The 20,460-nt window shown below is 52.3% G+C and overlaps 1 protein-coding gene across 2 annotated transcripts; it reads left to right on the top strand.

The window, feature by feature from the left end:
- Window positions 1-2,939: 2,939 nt before the first annotated feature.
- Meis3 (Meis homeobox 3) lies at window positions 2,940-14,492 on the top strand. 2 transcript variants are annotated; one of them, XM_050130311.1, is made up of 14 exons: window positions 2,940-3,050; window positions 3,256-3,410; window positions 5,102-5,277; window positions 5,414-5,573; window positions 5,670-5,720; window positions 6,485-6,535; window positions 6,690-6,839; window positions 10,084-10,195; window positions 10,355-10,503; window positions 11,681-11,757; window positions 11,922-11,980; window positions 12,537-12,620; window positions 13,251-13,320; window positions 13,684-14,492. In XM_050130311.1, the coding sequence occupies exons 2-13, from the start codon at window positions 3,399-3,401 to the stop codon at window positions 13,298-13,300; spliced, it is 1,131 nt and encodes a 376-aa protein (XP_049986268.1). In that variant the 5' UTR covers window positions 2,940-3,050; window positions 3,256-3,398; the 3' UTR covers window positions 13,301-13,320; window positions 13,684-14,492. The 2 variants fall into 2 exon arrangements, with proteins under 2 accessions (XP_049986268.1, XP_049986270.1); XM_050130313.1 differs by having other exon boundaries at window positions 6,741-6,839.
- The last annotated feature ends 5,968 nt before the right edge of the window (window positions 14,493-20,460 follow it).

Below are 20,460 nucleotides of genomic sequence, written 5' to 3' on the forward strand. Positions count from 1 at the left end.
GAGGAAGGAAGAGGAGGAAAGGGAGGAGGGAAGAGGAGGGGGTAGAGAAAGGAGGACATTGAGCCCTGAGACCAAGGGAGAGAATCTCAGCTGGCAGAGGGAGGAGACTAAGAAGGGGGGCCAGGGGAAAATAGAGTTGAAAAGGGTGGGGGGGATGGGCGCCTGGGGCAGACAGCCGCAGCCTCCTGCCCCCCTCTCCGGGGGTCAAGCAGTGTTCCCTGGGACTACACAGCCATGGCTAATGGAATGATTGCTTGGTGGGGCGAGAGGGGAGGCCAGCAGGCTGCAGGTGACAAAGGAGCTGCCCCAGTCACAGCTGCTGTGATGGATGGCCAGGCCTGTACCGAGGAGGGCTCCTGAGATAAATGGTTCCTTCTGCTGCAGCCAGGCCAGGCCGGGAGGACATGGAGTGTGGAAAGAATCAGAGAGGCAGATGGTGGATCTCAGAGATAGAGGGAGAGACACACACAGGGAGAGATAGAGAGAGAGACAGACAGAGACAGAGAGAGAGAGCTAGGATCCCCGAGGATCCTTGGGGGTTGTGGTTGCTCCATAGTCACAGCCCAGGTCAGGGAGGCTGAGCTGGAAAGATCTGTGAAGTCCCATGCACCCGGGGAGGACTGGCAATGGATGCAGTGTGGAACTTCCCCGGGTGAAGTGGAATCACACAGTCCCAACGAGAGGCCAGCACAGATCCCGAGCTCCATCCAGATGCGTGCTCACTTGTCCAGACACCACTCTCCCAGAGAGGACAGCAGCCACACAACACTGGCTGCTACCAGCTGAGCCTGGCCCAGAGACAGGGTCCCAACCTCATGGGAGGGAGGCAGCCATATCAAGTTGGCCAGAGCTCAGGGGAGGACAGGTGTGCATGTGTGTGCTTGCACACGTGCGTGTTAGACAAACTGGGGGCGTGTGAGCGTTCTTCCCGCACCCACCCACCCACCCCCCTCTCCCATCAATTTATCACCCAGACACCCTCATTCTTTCTTTTCCCAACATCTAGTCCCTTTCATTAATTAAAAAGATTTATACCCACGAGCCCCAGCCGCTGCTTTTTGCTCGGAGCTGAGCGATCCCCTCTGTACGCAGAGTAACAGCAGCCGGCTCTGGAGTTTCTGTGGGCGCATACCCTCTTATTTCTGTCACCCACCCCCTCCCTGACATTTTCTGTCCACTCCTTCCCTCCCTCCACCTTGGACTGAGTGAGGCTTCACCTTGGCTCAGGCTCAGCTTCTGAACCAGGCATAGCAATGCATGGTCACTCCAGCATTTGGGAAGCTGAGGCAGGAGGATCACGGCTTTGAGGACAGCTTGAACTCCAAAGACCTTGTCTCAAAAGATGGAGGTGGGGATGGGAAACAGAAGAATCAAGCCAAATGTGGTATTTCCTGCTTGTGACCTCAAAGAGTCTGAGGCGGGAGGATTATGCCTCACGGTCATCCTCCACTGTGTCAAGCTAAAGGTTAGTCTTTGTAACGTGATGCCCTGTCATCATCGTCCCCACCCAAAATCAGCTCCCATGAGGACAAAAGTGATTCCACCAAGACACAGATCATGGCTGTGGCCCCGGCCGCTGGGTCCTACTCCATAAACCCCCACTAAGGACAGTGGGGGAGGGGAGCGTCGTGGCGAGCGCAAAGCAGAGGGGATAAATTTACACGTTTAACTGAAAGTTATTTAATTTTCTACCCACCATACCTATGTTGGGGTGGGTATGTGTGACCAGACCCCTTCCCCCAGTCACAACCTTAAAGGGCCAAAGTGGGGAAAGCTGAAGGGGGGACCCCATTGGTTGTGAAAAGCCCACACTCAGGCAAGGTCCCCTGAAACCAGAAGCCCTGGCTTGTTGAAGAAAGAAAAAGGCATCTTTGAGGAAGGTCTGAACTCCAGAACATAGGCATTCATCAGGGCCTGGGGGTGTCTGGGGTGAAAGAGAGCAGTCAGGAGAGGGAGGAGCAGACTCTGGGAGGCTAAGAAACTGTGCCCTGGAGAAGAACCAGAGACCTGTCCCTGTTGGTCCTCTCTCCATCCCAGTCCCCCATCCCTCATCATACCATCCCTTGAGCCTCAGGCCCAGCCCACCTGTCACTCCTGCCCTGTTTTTGTTTTATTTCCAGCAGAGAAGATGAAGGAGTGCCTGGGCTGTTTATGGGAGTCATAAACCGTACCTCCAGTCAGCCCAGCAGGGCTAGCACCACCTACTGGGAGGGAAGAGGCTCTCAGCTGCCACTACTCTCTGGGCCATCTCTGGGATTCAGTCCCCACTTCTCCAAGTATCTGTCTCTTTTTTCAGGTTCCCGCCTCCCTTTCTTCCCTTTCCTCCTCTTCCTCCCCCCAACCCCCATCCGCCTCTTTCTGAACTCTGGTTTTGGAGAATCTTCTTACACAGCCAGTCTTGTATCCAGCCTGTGAGCCTCCTGCCACACAGCCCTGGCACGATTACTTTTTGTGAGCAGAACCCCACTCAAAGCTTGTCTTGCAGTTCGGATAGCAGCTCATTAGGGGTCAGACCCACGATTCACACCCCACCACACACACACACACACACACACACACACACACACACACACACACAGGCTTGGAGGTCCTACCCATTCCCTGAGAGCAGCAGCTGAGGGGCTTCATTTAGGATAAGGACTTTCCTGAGGGCAGTGTTCAGAAGGACCGCAACACTTGTTCCTGAGGGATGCTCCATCAACCCAATTCTTTGCCACTTCGGGGCACAGAGACACACACTGGTGCCTCGGCCGACAGCGCCCTTTTCGCCCCAGGGGAGGCAAGGGACTGAACCAGAGCAAAATGACAAACTAAAATCTAAGTTTAGTTCTTCCCTGAACCTCATTTGCTCGAATCCTGTCTCACAGACAGGAGACAGACCGAGGATGACAAGAGAGAAGGAGGGGCAGAAAGCTAGAGCAGACCCCTGGCGGCCAGGCAGGGAGAGAGCAAGGAGGAGCAGAGAGGACCAAGAAGAAGGGAGGGTGGGGACCCGGGGAAGCTCCAGACGCAGGACCCCGCGAATCTGACATACAAAGGCCACGGCCAAGGTGGGTTGGGGGAGGCCTGGAACCCAAAAGGGGGAGAAAAGAGAGGGGAAGCACAGGGGAAAAAGGGGGGGCAGGGGAGGAGAGGTAGGAGGGAACTCAAAGGAGAAGGGAGGGACAAGACAGGGGAGGGGACGCTCGGGAGGAGGCCCAGCTCCGGCGGACAGCGGGTTAAGCGTCTCCGCGTGAACTTCCGGATGTGACACAGGCCCGGCCCGCGCGAGCGGAGGAGCCGCCGCCGTCCTCGGCCGCGATCAGCGGGTCTCGGCCGCTCGGAGGACCTCGGGGACCTCCGGCCGCGATGAGCCCCCGGCCGTGACCGCCCGAGTCCAGAACAGGCGGCGCCGGCCCATGGCCCGGAGGGTAGGTGGCCGCGCCCGTCCTGCCCCCAAGCCCCTCTCTACCCCTAAATGTCCCTTTTTGCCCCCTCAGAGTCCCTTCTGCCCCTCCTTCTATTCCTCTCTGTTGCTCTCTCTCCCCGTCACTGACCCCCCCACCCCGACTGTCTGTCTCTTGGGTCTTCTCCACCCCGACTCCCTCCACTCTGTCCTTTCCCCTCTGCCTTCCCCAAGGCTTCCGTTGTCTCCGACCCACCCTAGGGTTAGGGGTGGGACATCTTACTGGGCTACTAGACAAGGGACTCTCCTTTGGTCCTGAGAGGGAAGAGACTGGAGCCCGGAGGGCAAGGGAGGGTTGGAGACGGACCTGGCAGGAGGTGAGAACCCCATCTTCTGGGGTTCTTCATGAGCAACAGGGAGCAGGTGAATTCACTTCAGGGTCCTAGAGAAGTTCACCAGGAAGCAAAAGAGGAGTGAGGGCCACACAGGTGGTCCCGCGCACCCGGGTTGGTTGGAGCACACAGGACCTCATACCAGCCAGCCTTTTGCCTCTTGGAGCCAGGGTCTCTCCACGACTTAGGACAATCTTTGACCTGGAGATCAAAGGTCCTGCTGCCCCACTGGTGATTCTGTGACAAGAGAACCCAGAATTCTAGCCCCCATACTCTTACTTATTTCTGGTTGGAACTGTTTGCATGGTGGAATGGGGTTGCCCTTCCCCCAAATGTATTTATTGACTCTTGTCAGACTGTGCCAACTGTCTTCCATTTCCTATTCATTCAATTCCTACTTGGTGTGTCTGTCTGTCTGTCTGTCTGTCTGTCTGTCTGTCTGTGTGTATAGGGTTATTTCTGGCAACTGGGGACGTGGTGCTCTAAGCCTGCATGCTGTGGGGGACATACCCTATAGCGTATATGTGCACGTATGTCACATGAGTGTGTACCAACTGTGTGTGCATATGGGTTTGGTAGATTTACATATTGGTTGTGATAAGTTGTCAAGACATTCTGAGGTGTGTAGTTAGCTGTGTGGTGACTCACATCTGTAATCTCAGCACTCCAAAGGCTAAAGCAGGAGGATTCCTCTGAGTTCCAGGCCAGCATGGGCTACAAAGTAAGACACTATCTCAAAAACAAACAAGCCTGGGAGAGCACTGGCCTAGACTCCCTCAGTGAGGGGCTGAGGGGGTGATTCAGTGTAGAGACTCTGCCTAGAATTTCCCAGTGAGGGGCTGGGGTGTGACTCAGTGGTAGAGCCCCTGCCTAGGATGCAACAGGCAATGGAGCCCAGTACTCCATAAATGAAAGTGTACTATCACATTTGTGAAATGACCAGAAAAGACTGTACATATGCAGGTGAATTTTGTGAATTTTCTGGGTTATGCCTCCTGTCAGGCCCTGCCCTCCCCTCATGCTCTCCCTCCCTGGCTGACTCCCCCTACAGCTCTGGCTCTACACCTCTTTGCCCTTTTCTCTCCCAGGGTTACCAGCCATCAGTTCCTTCCTAGACATCTCTTGACCTGGGTGCCTTCTTTTGGGTCCCTTCTTTTGGATCCTGAGTGGATTCTCATACCCACTTGGACAGTTCTGTGAGACACTTGGAACTTAAGAGGACAGCAGCTGGGATCCTTGGAGACCAGAGTGCTCCTTGTGTGGTCTGGGGTAAGGAGGCTGAGCCCTGAGGATGCGGCCCTCCAGTTTGTTCCTTCTCCCGTAGTATGATGAGCTGCGCCACTACCCCGGCATTTCAGAGCACACCCTGGCCAGCTTCTCAGAGGCAGCACCTTCAGTACCCCGAGCCCCTGGGCCATATGGCCCACACCGACCTCCCCAGCCCCAAGCCCCAGGCTTGGACAGCGACAGCTTGAAGAGAGAGAAGGATGACATCTATGGGTGAGTGAGTCTAGGGACAGGGCAGGGGCTGCCCAGTGTCCTTTGTGTCTCTTGGGGTCTGTTTCTGTCTTTGTGTCTATCTCCGATCACTCCATACTTCCCCTCGTGCATGCTCACTTTTCTGTTCCCCCCCCAGACACCCCCTCTTCCCTCTCTTGGCCCTGGTCTTTGAGAAGTGCGAGCTGGCCACATGCTCGCCCCGCGATGGGGCCTCGGCTGGACTGGGCTTATCCCCAGGTGGCGACGTCTGCTCCTCCGATTCCTTCAATGAGGACATTGCTGCCTTTGCTAAGCAGGTGGGCAGCCCCAGAATGAGGCACCAGGGGAGGCAGTAGGAAGGGAAGGGTGGGCGGGAGGCAGACCGCCTTCCTGGCCTCTCCTCTCCCTCTCAGATCCGCTCCGAGAGGCCGCTGTTCTCTTCCAACCCGGAGCTGGACAACCTGGTGAGGCCCAGGCCTTCCCCCCTTGCCACCCCGCGCACCCCGCACACCTCGCGTGCCCTCAGTAGCCAGTCCTCCATCCCTCGTCCTTCCCCGCCTGTGTGTTCCTGGGGTTGACTGAGGGGAGAGGACAGGAAACCACTGACCCATGTTCCCAAACCCAGGAGTGCTGCCCAGTGTGAGAACTCCCGGTGGTTAGAGCTTGAATCCTGGCTCTGCAACTCTAGATCCATGAACCAGGGAGCCAGGGCAAGTGGTGCTACCTCCTGACTCTTCTGTCCGTAAAGTGCAGGGGAGAAACGAGAGAAGGAGAGCTAGTGAGACATATACTTTCTCGGCAACCCAGTACATCCTCGGGCAAAGGGCTCTAGGACGTGTAGTTCACAAGGTGGAGGTGGGAACAGAGCAGAGGGCTGGTCAGCTCCGTAGTGATGGGCTCTCTCCCTGTCGCTTCTTTCTACCTCAGCCAAACTCTTCCTAATGTTGAGCCACTACACCTGACTTTTTCTCCTTCGGCACAGTTGGTGCTCTCTGCGCCTCTGTCCCTATCCTTTTCTTGCTGTTGTCTCAAGGATATTTCTGTCTTTTTTTTTTTTTTTTTTGAGACAGTGTCTCACCTATTGATCAGGAACCCACTATGTAGCTCAGACTTGCCTTGTCCTTGTGCCTTGTTGGCAATTCTCCTGCCTGAGCCCCTCCAGATGCCAGGATCCCATGTGTGTGCCTCCACACCTAGCTGCTCTTCCTCCTTCCTCCTCTGTTTGCAGATGGTCCAGGCCATCCAGGTACTCCGGTTCCACCTGCTGGAGCTGGAGAAGGTGAGGGTGTCTCACTTGCACCTGCCTTACCCCTTTCCCTCTTAACCCCCTCCCCCTACTCCCCACTGGAGTGGAAGCAGAATGCTCCCTCACGCTGCTCACCCCAGCCCTAGCTCCCCCGGGTGGCCCCCCCAGTACCCCGCTGCCCTCCCAGGTCCACGACCTGTGCGACAACTTCTGTCATCGCTACATCACCTGCCTCAAGGGGAAGATGCCCATAGACCTGGTGATCGAGGATCGGGATGGTGGCTGCAGGGAGGACCTTGAGGACTACGCAGCCTCCTGCCCCAGTCTCCCAGACCAGGTGGGCATCAGCAGGCCACCAGGCACTTCCTGGCAACCACAGGTGGGCATGGACACAGCAGGAAGGCACGCTTCATACCAGAACACCTCGGTAGTGTCTGCCGTGGAGTGTGCATCGCACTCACACTCCCATGTCACAACAACACACAGATGCAGCTGGACCACAGCACAGGCACTCCCTATACAACCAGCATAAGTTAGGCACAGATAGTCCTCCTCAGCCTCCTGGAACAAGCCCCAACCGCGAGACAGTAGCACAGACCCGACAGTCATTCACACACTGCCATTCTCAGGATAACCACAGCACACACCGCCACACAGCTAATTCTGATGGAGCCAACCAAACAGCTCTAGGCACTGCTGGACAAACTCAGATCTGGTCACACTTGGACACAGACTGATCACACTTAACGATTGGGGCTGCAGGCATGTGCACACATGCCATGTTGCCCAGGAGCCAACCACATGGCCTCATATTCGTCTGTGTAGACTTAAAAATATAGGTAAATAAAGAGCCATTGGCTCAAAACACCAGACAACGGTTACATATGTAGTAGCTGTGTGGATCCCAAGTCACCTCGACTGGAAAAATCATGTGACGGCCACACCCACATGCTCTCAACACATCCAGCAATGGCACAACCCAGAGACAGGCACACTGCACAACTCCAGAGCCCGGGGTACACCCACACACTACCACACAGGAGTCTCATGAACCCTCGATTCAATAAGTAAAGTGCTCACAGTGCAAGCCTAGGAACTTGGGTCTGGATCCAGAGCACCCACGAGGATGCTGGGTGAGTCTGATAGCTTGACTCACAATCCCAGCACTTGGAAGGCAGAGGCAGGTACACAGAGCAAGCTGGCAGACTAAACTAGCTGGATGGGTGAGCACTGGGTTTATCAAGAGACCCTGTCTCAGTATATAAGGTAGAGAGAATTTAACCAAGACTCCAGACCTTCAACACACATGTGCACACATACAGATACATACACAAGTGCACACATGCACACACATACAGCCTCTTTGACCCCAGACTTGCCACATGAATGTGCTCAGGGAAACTTGCATGAGAGGACTGGGTATCCCTCCCAGGGAGGTCCCTGCTCAGACTTGACTTTTACACGTCTCCATATGCTCGAAGGACAGGTCTCACACACACACACACACACACACACACATGTCCCCACAGAGTCACACACACATACACACACACAGATGTCCCCACAGAGTCACACACACACAGATGTCCCCACAGAGTCATACACACACATGTCCCCACAGAGTCACACACACACATGTCCCCACAGAGTCACACACACACATGTCCCCACAGAGTCACACACACACATATGTCCCCATAGAGTCACACACAACATGTCCCCACAGAATCACATACACACATACACACACACACACAATGTCCCCACAGAGTCACATACACACATACGCACACACACATGTCCCCACAGAGTCACACATACACACATGTCCCCACAGAGTCACACACACATGTCCCCACAGAGTCACACACACACACACACATGTCCCCTCAGAGTCACACACACATACATATACGTACATATCCACACTAGCCACACCCACAACCTGGAAGGCAATCCATTGACCGGTGAGAAGGCTCAGTGAGCAATGCGTCTTGATACTAAGCCTGACAACCTGGGTTTGAGCCCCCTGACCCATATGATGGAGGGAAAGAACGAACCCCTTCTAGTTGCCCTCTGACCTCCACACACATGCTACGGCACACTCATGCCCATACACACTAAATACATAGATGAAAGTATTTTTAAAAACAGACAACACAACTCTCGAATTGTGTCACAAACTAGAGGGGAAAAGGGCTGTAATCACCACAATCAGTTGCAGCCGTATGAGCCTGATACTGGCCACCACAGTCACCCCACAGTACCCAGAACAGCCACACACAGTGACACCCTGTCTGTTGGCAGTGCTGCCACCTGGGAGTCTGGAGGAACAGCACTCACACTCAGAGAGATTATGTTCCGCTATATCATACACGAGAGTTTCAGGACAAAGCATGGCATGGTGGCACAGGCCTGTAAGTCCGGAATCCTGAGGACTGGGGCAGGAGCAGCACTGTGAGCTTGAGGCCATCTTGAACAACACAGTGAGTTTTCGGGCCAGATTGATCTACAGACTGACACCATCTCAAAGAAAAAAAAAAAGGCCTACAAAAATAGTACCCGCACCCCCTTATATGAAGTTCTGAAAGCAATCTGGGGGCATGGTTCAGAAATAGAGCCCCTGCCTAGAGTCCCCCAGTGAGGGCTGGGGTGTGGCTCAGTGGTAGAGCCCCTGCCTAGAATCCCCCAGTGAGGGCTGGGGGGTGGCTCAGTGTAGAGCCCCTGCCTAGAATCCCCCAGTGAGGGGCTGGTGTGGGAATCAGTGGTAGAGCTCCTGCCTAGGATGCAGGATACTTCGTGATCTGTTCCCAGCACTGAGCAAAACACAACACATTTGGAAACAAGAATTTTTCTTCACAAGTTTAGTGCAAATCCCTTGGCAAAAAAAAAAAAAAATCCAACCTGAACTAATGAGCGGCTATTTATAGCCTGTATTTTTCCACTTAGTTAATATTCATGTGATTTGCCGGGCATGTTAATGGGGTTGGTGCTAAGGCAGAACCCTGCTCCTGCTGGGGGTGAATAGGAAACCCACTCCCCCAGTATCCTGGCTCAGAATGAGAAAGATTTTGCTTGTTTGTTTTGTTCACTTCATTTATTGATCTTTCAAGGCAGGGTCCGACCCTGTAAGCTAAGCTGCCTTGGGATTCATGACAATCCTACCTCAGCCCGCTGAACACTGGGTCTAATGGGCATCACCATGCCTGGCTTTCAGTGTGAGGTCTGAAATATCAAGTATCTCTGGTCTTGAGGGTATCAGACATGGGTGTGCTGTAGATTGTGCTAGCCTGTCTGACAATCATGGTACACCTTCACACAAGTGAGCTCACCTGACAGTCATGATACACCTTTACACAAGTGAGCTCACCTGACAGTCATGGTACACCTTCACACAAGTGAGCTCATCACACACTTCTTGCACCAACAACAGGGCTGCTATTGTCGTCCATCTCCCAGCTGAAAATGGCACAGAAAGGCGAAGTGACTCACCTTAGAGCACAGTCAGGAAGGGACAGGTGTGACCTACAAGGACTGGCCTCCCTGGGCTTTCTCACTGACATTCTGTTCTTGTTTCCTAGAACAATACATGGATCAGAGACCATGAGGACAGTGGGTCTGTACATTTGGGGACCCCGGGTCCATCCAGTGGAGGCCTGGCCTCCCAGAGTGGGGACAACTCAAGTGACCAAGGTGAGTCTAAGACAGAGGAAGTTTGGGAGTGTCTCTGAGGATTAAGGCTAGGCTTCCTATAGGACATCCAGGGGAACGGCTGCAGCCTGGTGTCTTGGGTGAGGGTACCGCACTCCACTGTTGCTTCCCACCATCAACTGGGCATGTCCCCCTCCCCAGGAGATGGGCTGGACACCAGCATAGCCTCTCCGAGCTCTGCAGGCGAGGATGAGGAGCTGGACCTGGAACGTCGACGGAATAAGAAGAGGGGAATCTTCCCCAAAGTGGCCACCAACATCATGAGGGCCTGGTTGTTCCAGCATCTCTCGGTGAGAGCCTTCAGACTGGGTGGAAGCAGGCATGGAGAGAGGGAAGTCACTATCCCAGAAGCTAAGCCCCAACCAAGAGCCACCCCGAGGTGAACATTCCCAGCAGTCCCTCCTCGCCATCCATCTACGCAACTACCCATCAATCATCTACCCACCACCCACAGCAGGATGCTCCATGAGGATGTCCTGTTGCTGAGGTCACTCAGCCAGACACAGGTTCAAGTGCAAGCAGTCTAGCCTTAACTCCATCCACCATACTGCCTTGTGGATGGAGACCGAAAAGCAGACAGGGAGAGGCTAAAAACAGATATGGGGAGGGCCTGGTGGGAGGAAGGCAGTGATGGGATGGATGGTCTGAGGACAGAAGAAGATGGACACAGAAAAATGGAACCTTAGAGTGGGAAATGACGGCTCAGCCTGCAATCCCAGCACTCAGAAGGCCGAGGCAGGAGGATTCTGAGTTTGAAGACAACCCGGGCTAGGTAGGATTCCTCCCTGTTCAAACCACACAAGAGTTTGTCTGATGAGGTGTGGACTGCAGAGCCTAAGTTTGGTCCCTGAAACGCAGTTGGTGAAAGGAGAGGACCGGCTCCTGCAGTTGTCCTCTGATCCCCCATGCATGCACACACACACACAGAATGAGAATATAATTGCAATTCTAAAGGGGGGTGTTGAGCTGTAGTTAAACTGGGTGGGTTGCTGGCCTAGAATGAGGAAGTCTCGGATTCCACCCTGTGCTGCATAAACAGGATGTGGTGAACCACACCTGTAACCACAACACTTGGGAGGCAAGGTCATCCTCAGCAACAAGGTGAGTTTGAGGCCACCCAGGGCTACAGAAAAAAACCTGAGGGTAGAAGGTACACCTGAGAATATATAGTGGAAGGGGGAGAAGACGAGGAGGGACTCCGTGGGACGCCTTGAGCAGGACTGGGTGGGTGGGACTGTTTGCAACCTCCGCCTGTGAGTCCCCTCCTGCCAAATTGCCTCTCATTGCTGTGAAAGGTAGGGATGGGAATAAATCGCCAAGACTTGGTTGGGGCTTGGCTTCCTTGACCAAGGAGGGAGAGTGGCTCTCCTACCCTCCTCCTGCCTTGGGGACCAGATGCACCAAGGCTAGACCTTAGGGAGCCAACAGCAGTGGGGCAGGCAGAATGACTCTTGTTGGTGGCTGCAGCACCCGTACCCCTCAGAAGAGCAAAAGAAACAGCTGGCCCAGGACACGGGACTCACCATCCTGCAGGTGAACAACTGGTGAGTGGCTGGGCGGAGAGCTGTCCGTGGTCCTGAAACTCCATTTCCCGAGCCTTGAGCTCCATAGCCCAGATGCTGATTGCCTCTGCTGTCCCTTCTTCTGGTGACTATCCGACCCCACGGATACTTACTCACACTTTTTTCTTGCCCCTGACACTTCCCAGGTTTATTAATGCCCGGAGACGGATCGTACAACCCATGATTGACCAGTCCAACCGCACAGGTACACCAAAGGGCAGGAAGTTCCTCCAATCCCAGGTAGGACCAGACCTATTGTGCCTCAGTCTGTGCTCTAACATCTTCAGGCTTCCTGAAATGCATCTTGTACCCTTGGTCCCCTCTTGGCACTTCTGTAATTCCACCTGAGCCCCAACTCCCTTCTCTAGACTCCTGGGGCTCTTTTCTATAAGTATTGGCAACTTTTTATTTTATTTCTGAGACTGGGTCTCACTGTGGAACTCTAGCTGGCCTGGAACTCACTCTTAGACCAGGCCAACCTTGAATGCACAAAGATCTGCCTGCCTCTGCCTCTCAAATGCTGGGGTTAAAGGCATTTATCTCCCCATCCAGCTCCAACCCTATTCTTGTGACTTCCAGTGGGTCTATCTCACTGAAACTCTCTGAAGGGCCCCTGGGCCTCTGCCTGTACCCCAGCCCACTCTGAGGAGCTTCCGGGCCTCAGCCTCAGCCCCTTTCACAGGACTTCTGAAACTTTGTCTTCATGCCAACACTTTTGTAGACCTCCTGGGGTTCACCATATACCCCATCCCCTTTCCTAGGGCAGGGTGCATCTTTCAACCCTGAGGGCCAGCCCATGACAGGCTACACAGAGACCCAGCCACAAGTGACAGTTAGGACACCAGGTAAGTTCCCTATCTATGCTAAACCACTCTCCGTACCAGGCTCCACCTCTCACAACACAGCTGCTAGACCCAGCTCATGAATAAGTCATGACTCGCCTGTACACCTGGCACAGAAGATAACACCACAGGCCTGCTCCAGTTCCTCCAGGCTCAACCGAATCAGAGACTGGTTTGTCTTAAAAGAGCAGAACAATCACCACCTCCTCTTCCTCTCCTCCTCTTCCTTCTTTCCCTCCTCCTCCACTTCCTCCTCTTTCTCTGCCCCCTCCTCCTCTTCCTTATTCCTCTCCACCTCCCCTTCTTCCTCCTCCATCCCTCCTCCTCTCCTACTTCCTTTCTTCCTACTCCACCTCCTCTTCCTTCTCCTTCTCTGGTTTTCGAGACAGGGTTTCTCTGTGTAGCACTGGCTGTCCTAGAACTCGCTCTATAGACCAGGGTGGGCTCAAACTCACAGAGAGCCTGCATCTGCCTCCCGAGTGCTGTGATTAAAGCCATGTGCCCCTACTCAGAACCTTCTTAAACACTTGACTCATCTGATCCTGGTGACAGACCCTGGGTAACAGAAGGGGAGAGGAGGTCTTAGGGCATCTGTGGGCAGAAAGGCTCACTGACCCTCTCTTTGCTTTTCAGGATCAATGGGGATGAACCTGAACTTAGAAGGAGAGTGGCATTACCTATAGAGGTTGGGGTCAAAAGGAGGGTGAGTGTCCGAAGTCTAGAGATTGGCAGTCAAACTTTAACAAACTTTGTTAAACTCCAGCAGTGGACCCAACTAGAGTAGTCCCAGTCTGGGTCCCTGAAATGAGAATTTTCCAAGCTTGGTGGGAAGATGCTCTATCCATCTACCCATTCATCACCTGTCTGCCCATCCATCCATCCATCCATCCATCCATCCATTCATCCATCTCACCATCTACCCATTCACTCACCTGTCTGCCTGCCCATCCATTCATCCATCCATACATCCATCCACTCATCCAGGATCCATCTACCCATCTACTCACTCACCTAGCATAAGGACCGATGCAGGACCTCCTGACTTGGCCTATCTTCCCTCCCACAGGCCTCAGCCTCTGGACTGTGACCACCAGCCTTGTACTTAATTGGTTCCTGCTGGTCCTTGGGCTTCAGGACTTTGCCTCCAAAGCTCCCACTCCCATTCAACGCCTACCTCCCTAGGGCCCCCAGAGGCTTGGGGACCCAAGAGCCCTCTTGAGGGCCTCTCAAGGGCAAAGACAGAACCTCCAGGTCCTGCACCCTTCTGTCCTTCTCTTTGCCCAGGACCTGAGCTGAGAACTGGGCCAGGGTCTGCAGAAGATGGTGTCTGGGGCCCCAATCTAGGACAGAGAAGGGTTTGGGGTTTGGCAAGGGTGGTCATGGAAAGAGGGTCACCTGCATCCAAAGTTTAGGAGAGTTTCCTCCATCCTCCTGCCCTCTGCCTCCCCACCTCCCTTCTCTGACATTCTTCTACTTTTCTTTTTTTAATGATAAAGTCTTAAAAATCTAAATCAAAATTCTCATTTGTCCTCTAAGATTTCAAGTCCATGGTAATTTGAAACTGAAGAATCACAAACACTAACAGTCACTGGGTCTTTCTCCCGATCCCTGCTCTGAAATACCACACGCATCAGTTAGATGCTGCTGTGTAACAAACTGCCCCCAAATTCTGTGGCTCAAAGTATTTCCTCTTGTTGGGGTCATCATGCTTCTGTGTACCCTCTTATACAAGGCACAGCTAGACTTTAAAAGTGGTCACAGGGGTCAGCAAAATAGCTCATTGGGTAAAGGTGCTCGTATTCAAGCCTGGTGACTTGAGTGTGAGCCCCAGGACCCAGATGGTGGGAGGAAAGAACAGACTCTTCCCACTTGCTCCCTAACACACACACACACACACACACACACACACACACACACACACACACGGCTTCCTGTAGAGAGGAGCATAAAGACCAAAACTGCTGAGAAGATTCAGGGGGTTAAAGTCCCATCACCTGACCACCAAGTCTGAAGACACAACAGTTTCAATACACAAGCTCCACACAGTGGAAGGAGAGAATCAGCTCTTGAAAGCAGCCCCTAACTTCCACATGCTTGCCATGACACCAATGGGAGCTCTCCCTGCGAAATAAATGCCGAAGAGGTTCTCAGAAGGAAGCATACAAACCTTAGAAACATTTCGAGTCTCTGCATGGGTGGCCAGTTCCAGCAGCCCCGCGGACTCGGCAGTGCACGGACATGTCAGCGTGGAACCCAACACCGAAGCCTACAAACCCCAGGGTCAGTCTGATACTTGCCCCCAAGACACCATGAAACTGCGTGCAGAGCCAGGGTGCTCAGATCTGAGCGCCTGCTTAAGGAAAGTGACCAGCTCCATCCAGCTTCATGGATGGTCTGTTCCAGGTGCCCTGTGGACACCAACCCATACAAGCTCAAGCCCCTCACAGAAAATGGCCCCGTAGGTGCATAGAGCTGTGGACGCACTGTACAGTAAGAGTCGCTGTCCACCAGACTGCTGCTATGCTGTTCTGTTTCATGATGAGGAAGAGTCTAGAGCAGGGACAGTGTCAATACTAGAATTGGTGTCCAGAACCCCTAGTGAGGGGCTGGGGGAGCAGCTCTGTGCTGGAGCCCTGCCTGGAATCCCCCAGGGAGAGGCAGTCTTTTGACTTCTACAACTTCCTGAGGTGCAGAGGTGGATAACACCCAGAGATTAGAACTGAACAAAGGGCCAGTGGGATGGCTCAGTGGATGGAGGAGCTGCCACCAAACCTAACAAACTGAGTTTACTCCCTGATACCAGCATGGCAGAAGGAGAGAGTTGACTTCCACAAATTATCTTCTGACCTCCGCACTTGCAGTGTGCAACTCGAACTTGTAAGAACACACACACAACAATTAAATACATTATTAAAAAATAAAATAGGAGTTTGGCTGATGGCTCAGCGCCTAAGTGCACTGGCCGTTCTTCCAGAGAACCTGAGTTCCATTCCCAGTACCTACATGGTGACTCACCACAATCTGTAACTCGAGTTCTTGGAAATCTGACACCCTCTTCTGGCCTCCATAGGTGCTGCACATATGTGGTGTACATATGTGACATAAATGCAAAATACCTGCGCTAGTCAAGATTATCTAGAGTCACAGAACTTATGGAATGAATATATATACATATACACATAAATACACACGTGTGTGTGTGTGTGTGTGAAGGGAATTTATTAGAATGACTCACAGGCTACAGTTCAGCTACCCAACAATAGCTAGCTGTGAATGGAACGCCTAAGAATTGAGTGGTTGTTCAATCCCACAACGCTGGGTGTCCCGAAGCAGACCCAATGCCAGTGAAGGAGTGGACGGGCTGACAAGGCGAGGGTAAGCAGTGAAGAAAGACCAGGCCACCTTTCCTTCTGCCATGGTCCTGACAGAGGCTTCCAGCAGAAGGTGTAGCCAGACTAAATATGTGTCTTCCTGCCTCAAGATCCGACCACAAGTGTGCCGTCCATTTCTGGAGTGTAGTTCATTCCAGAGATAGTCAAGCTGACAATCAAGAACAGCCATCACAGAACACATACATGCAAAATAACCACGTAAAACTAAAACTCCAAAATTCTTGGATATTTTAAAAAGGTGACATAGAGCCAGGTTTGGTGGGGCATGCCAGCAACACCATCACTCTGGAGCCAGAGGAGGGATTGTGAGCTCTGACCCAGACTGGCTATGGACGAAGACCTAAATGAGAGTCTCTAAAGTAGTGCTGGGCAGTGTGTGTCCCAGCACCCACACCAGGTAGCTCACAGCCTTCCCTACCCCAGCTCCAGGGGACGCAGCACTCTCTCTGGCCCCACAGAAACCTGCACACACACACACACAGCATTCACCCAGAGACATGCACACATACACAGAAGAAAACAAGAATGAATGATTTACAATTAGCTAACACGAACTGCTTCACAGGTGTGACATTGGTCTTGTGACTGGGTAAGTTGAGTTTATTTCTCCCCAGAGTCCCCAGAGCTCTGCAGTGGGATGAAGGATGGATGGGCAGCTGGAAGGACTACCATCCCGACCCTCCATGCCACTCACTGTTGGATCCAGGAGAAGGGAGATTACTAAATCTGAGTTCTGCCAACAGTGAGACTCACTTCGTCGGCCTGACACAGTCAAGGGTCTCAGCAGCTGGCCGGGGGGACTGTGGGATTCTGGCTAGACTCTAGCTAGTTGTAGAGAAAAGGTGGGTGGAGCTGCTTTACCAACCCCCATCTTCTCAGTGGCTGGAAATGACTCCTACTTAATTCTCCCTAATTAGCAGGGTCTGATGGGCCACCCAGAAGGAGGAAAACAGGGTGGAAGGTTAATTGCACCTAAAAATACCTCTTCCTGGGGGAAGAAATCAGCACACCCTTAAGGTATGAGTGGCAGTTCCCAGAGGGGACAGGTAGTGGAACCAAAGTGAGGGTGGAGAGGTCAGATTTGGTTCTCAGGGTGGGAGTCAGCTGTCTGAAGACAGCATGTGGTGACAAGCTGACCCTCCCATTATTTGGAGGGATCGATGCAACTAGAGCCACTGTGAGTGTGACCCTGGTCAGATGCAGTACAATGTACCACCAGGAAGAGGTGTGTCCCAGGCTGTTTGCCCTGTGTGAGTTCCCATCCAGAAATATGAGTCCGTGTATCCTAATGGCATACTGGAATGGTTGGAAAGAGGGGTCTGTGTCCTAGGTGTCTGTAACATCTCTATGTGTGGAGTTGGGTGAGATGACCAGGCAGTTTCCATGTTCACCCAGTGAGTCTTCCTCCTTGCCCTCTGCCTGTGGCTATGTGGCATTACGCTGAGGGTGTGCTGTGGTTTGGGTGTAGTGAGTCCCCCAGACACTCAAAACAGGCAGCGATGTTTCCTGGCATTGTGACACCTTTGGTATGCAAAGGCTGGCAGGTCACCAAGGGCATGCCAGAGGGTTACAGCTCGGACTACTTCCATCCTGTATTCACCAATTGTTTTTATTTTTTTTTATTTATTTTAAATATTTATTAAAAAGGCCAGAAGAGGGCACCAGACCTCATTACAGATGGTTGTGAGCCACCATGTGGTTGCTGGGAATTGAACTCAGGACCTCTGGAAGAGCAAGCAATGCTCTTAACCACTGAGCCATCTCTCCAGTCCCTCACCAATTGTTTTTAATATAAATGTTTTTGCCTCCATGTATGTTCATGAACCATGTGTATGCAGTGACCACTGAAATAAAAATGGGAAAGATGTTAAATCCCTTGGAACTGGAATTATAGGCAGCTGTGAGGCACTATGTTGGTACTGGGAATGGAACCCGGGTCTTCTGTAAGAGCAGCCAATGCTCTAAACTGCTGCACCATCTTTACAATCCTTCCCTGTGGTGGTTAAATAGGTATGGCCCCACAGACTCTTGTGTGTGAATGCTTAGCCTCACTATCAGGCAGTGTGGAAGAAGAGCGTGACTGTGCGTGGGCTTTGAAGTCTCATATGCTCAAGCTACATCAAGTGTGGCATATAGTCTCCTGCTGCCCACAGATCCAGATGTAGAACAAGATGGAGCCACTTCCAAGTCCCATAGCCCTTTGCAGGAAGCAGGGTGTGGAGGAAGAGAAGATGCCAGGCATGGAAGGCTGCTTGCAAGCCTAGGTACAAGGAAGACTGAGGCAGGAGGATCTTAAGACCCTAATCAGCCTTGCAATTTAGTAAGACCTGTCTCAGGATGAGAGGGGCTGTGAGACAAATGAACTGGGAAAGGTGTATGTTCACAACCCTGATGACATGAATTCGATCCTTAGACCCACATGTTGTCCTCTGACCTCCAAATGCACACCATGACACGCATGTGCCCACACACAAACTAAATACAAAAAAAAAAAAAAACCCAAAACCAAAAACCGGGCCTGGTGGTAGTGGCTCACGATTTTTAATCAGGACACAGGCAGCAGACCCCTGTGAGTTCATGGCCAACTTGATCTACTGAGCAAGTTCTAGAACAGTCAAGGCTACACAGAGAACACCTGTTTCAAGAAAACAAAACCAAGCAAACAAGCACACTAACCAGGGCTGGAGAGATAGGTCAGTAGTTAAGAGCACTTGTTTCTCTTACAGAGTACCTAGGTTTGATTCCTAGAACCCATGTGGTAGCTCACAACCATCCTTAACTCCAGCACCAGTGGACCCAACAGGCATATACATGGTACACATGCATGCAGGAAAATCATTCATATACATAAAGTAAAATAAATCCAAAACAATGAAGTAAAATGAACCTGGGGACCTGATGGTTTTGTAATAGAGTACTTACCTAGAATCCCCCAGTGAGGGGCTGGGGTGTGGCTCAGTGGTAGAGCCCCTGCCTAGAATCCCCCAGTGAGGGGTTGGGGTGTGGCTCAGTGGTAGAGCCCCTGCCTAGAATCCCCCAGTGAGGGGTTGGGGTGTGGCTCAGTGGTAGATTTCCCTACCTAGCATTCTGTGAGGCTCTCAACTCGATCCTCAGCATTTAAACAACAACGAATACTAGAAATAGGCATCACTAATCTTTCTCTCATCCCCACCCCCACAAAAGGGACTGTGGCTTCATCCCTGAACCACTATGGACTGGATAAAAGAAAGTACTCCAAATTTGGGGACTGAACCCCCAACTAGGGAGACTAGAAATTTCACTGGGGGGCCTCCTGTCAAAGCAGGAGCTGATGGAGTCAGGTCATCCTCAGGGTTAAATTTGCAGTACTTCACAGCAGCCTGCTAGGGCCCCAAACCCAGCCATGACTGTCTCCAAGTCTCTTGTGCACCTAGCTCCCTGGCAGGGCACAGTTGCTATGATGAGCACCAGTGATGTCATCAGCCCCCCCTCCCCCTAGATGTGGGCACTGGGAGTCTCTATCACTGAAATCTAGAGTACCTCAGATTTCCTGGGACTCATCCTTCACAGCCAGAGCAGAGGCCATTTGCAAGCTAGGAGTCAGGGTCAGCTTCCCTTGGAGGCCATCAACACAAGGACCACGGAGCAGCAGTGAGCCAGGTTCCCACAAGGGGGCACTGAGGAGCCATGAAGTTTTTAACATTTCCTCCCATTTTGATGGTTTTACTGTATAGTCCTGGTAGAACTATGTAGACCAGGTTAGCGTCAAACTCAGAGATCTATCTGTCTCTGCCTCCCAAGTGCTGGGATAAAAGTCAGGCACCACTACACCTGCCCCCCCCATTTCTTTCTTTTTTTAATATTTATTTATTTATTATGTATACAATATTCTGTCTGTGTGTATGTCTGCAGGCCAGAAGAGGGCACCAGACCCCATTACAGATGGTTGTGAGCCACCATGTGGTTGCTGGGAATTGAACTCAGGATGTTTGGAAGAGCAGGCAATGCTCTTAACCTCTGAGCCATCTCTCCAGCCCCCCATTTATTTCTTTAGTTGTTGGGAGGAGTGTGTGTGGAGGACAGACGACAAGCCCTCAAGAGACTGGGTTCTTGCCTTCCACTAGGAGAGTCTCAGAACCAAACTCAGGTCTCAGGCTTGGCAGCAAATACCTTTTACAGAATACCGATCATGGATGTTGCTGGACGACGGCTTCACTTAAGTATAACTGTATCATTCACCTTTAGCATATCATTAAGCTACGTATCCATCACTAACAAACTTTAATGTTTACTTTTATTGAAAATTTTATGCACGTATATAATGAATCCGGATGCTTTTCATCCTCATTCCCCTCTCATCCCCCTCTCTCTCGGGCTGGACCCCTTTTTATTCTCAACAAGTCCCTTCTATTAGCAGACGTCTGTTTTGATTGAGTTTGTCCTTTGTGAGCCACAGGGCTTAATCAATGGGT

This window comes from Alexandromys fortis, unplaced genomic scaffold (assembly GCF_014885135.2).
Source record: "Alexandromys fortis isolate MF-2015 unplaced genomic scaffold, M_Fortis_MF-2015_v1.1 scaffold_325, whole genome shotgun sequence".
NCBI lineage: Eukaryota > Metazoa > Chordata > Mammalia > Rodentia > Cricetidae > Alexandromys > Alexandromys fortis.

Excerpts from the sequence above, each read along its gene's own strand:
- Meis3 (XM_050130311.1), top strand. Across the intron at positions 5,721-6,484 it reads ACCCGGAGCTGGACAACCTG|ATGGTCCAGGCCATCCAGGT; the intron begins GTGAGGCCCAGG and ends CTCTGTTTGCAG. Across the intron at positions 10,196-10,354 it reads GGACAACTCAAGTGACCAAG|GAGATGGGCTGGACACCAGC; the intron begins GTGAGTCTAAGA and ends CCCCCTCCCCAG.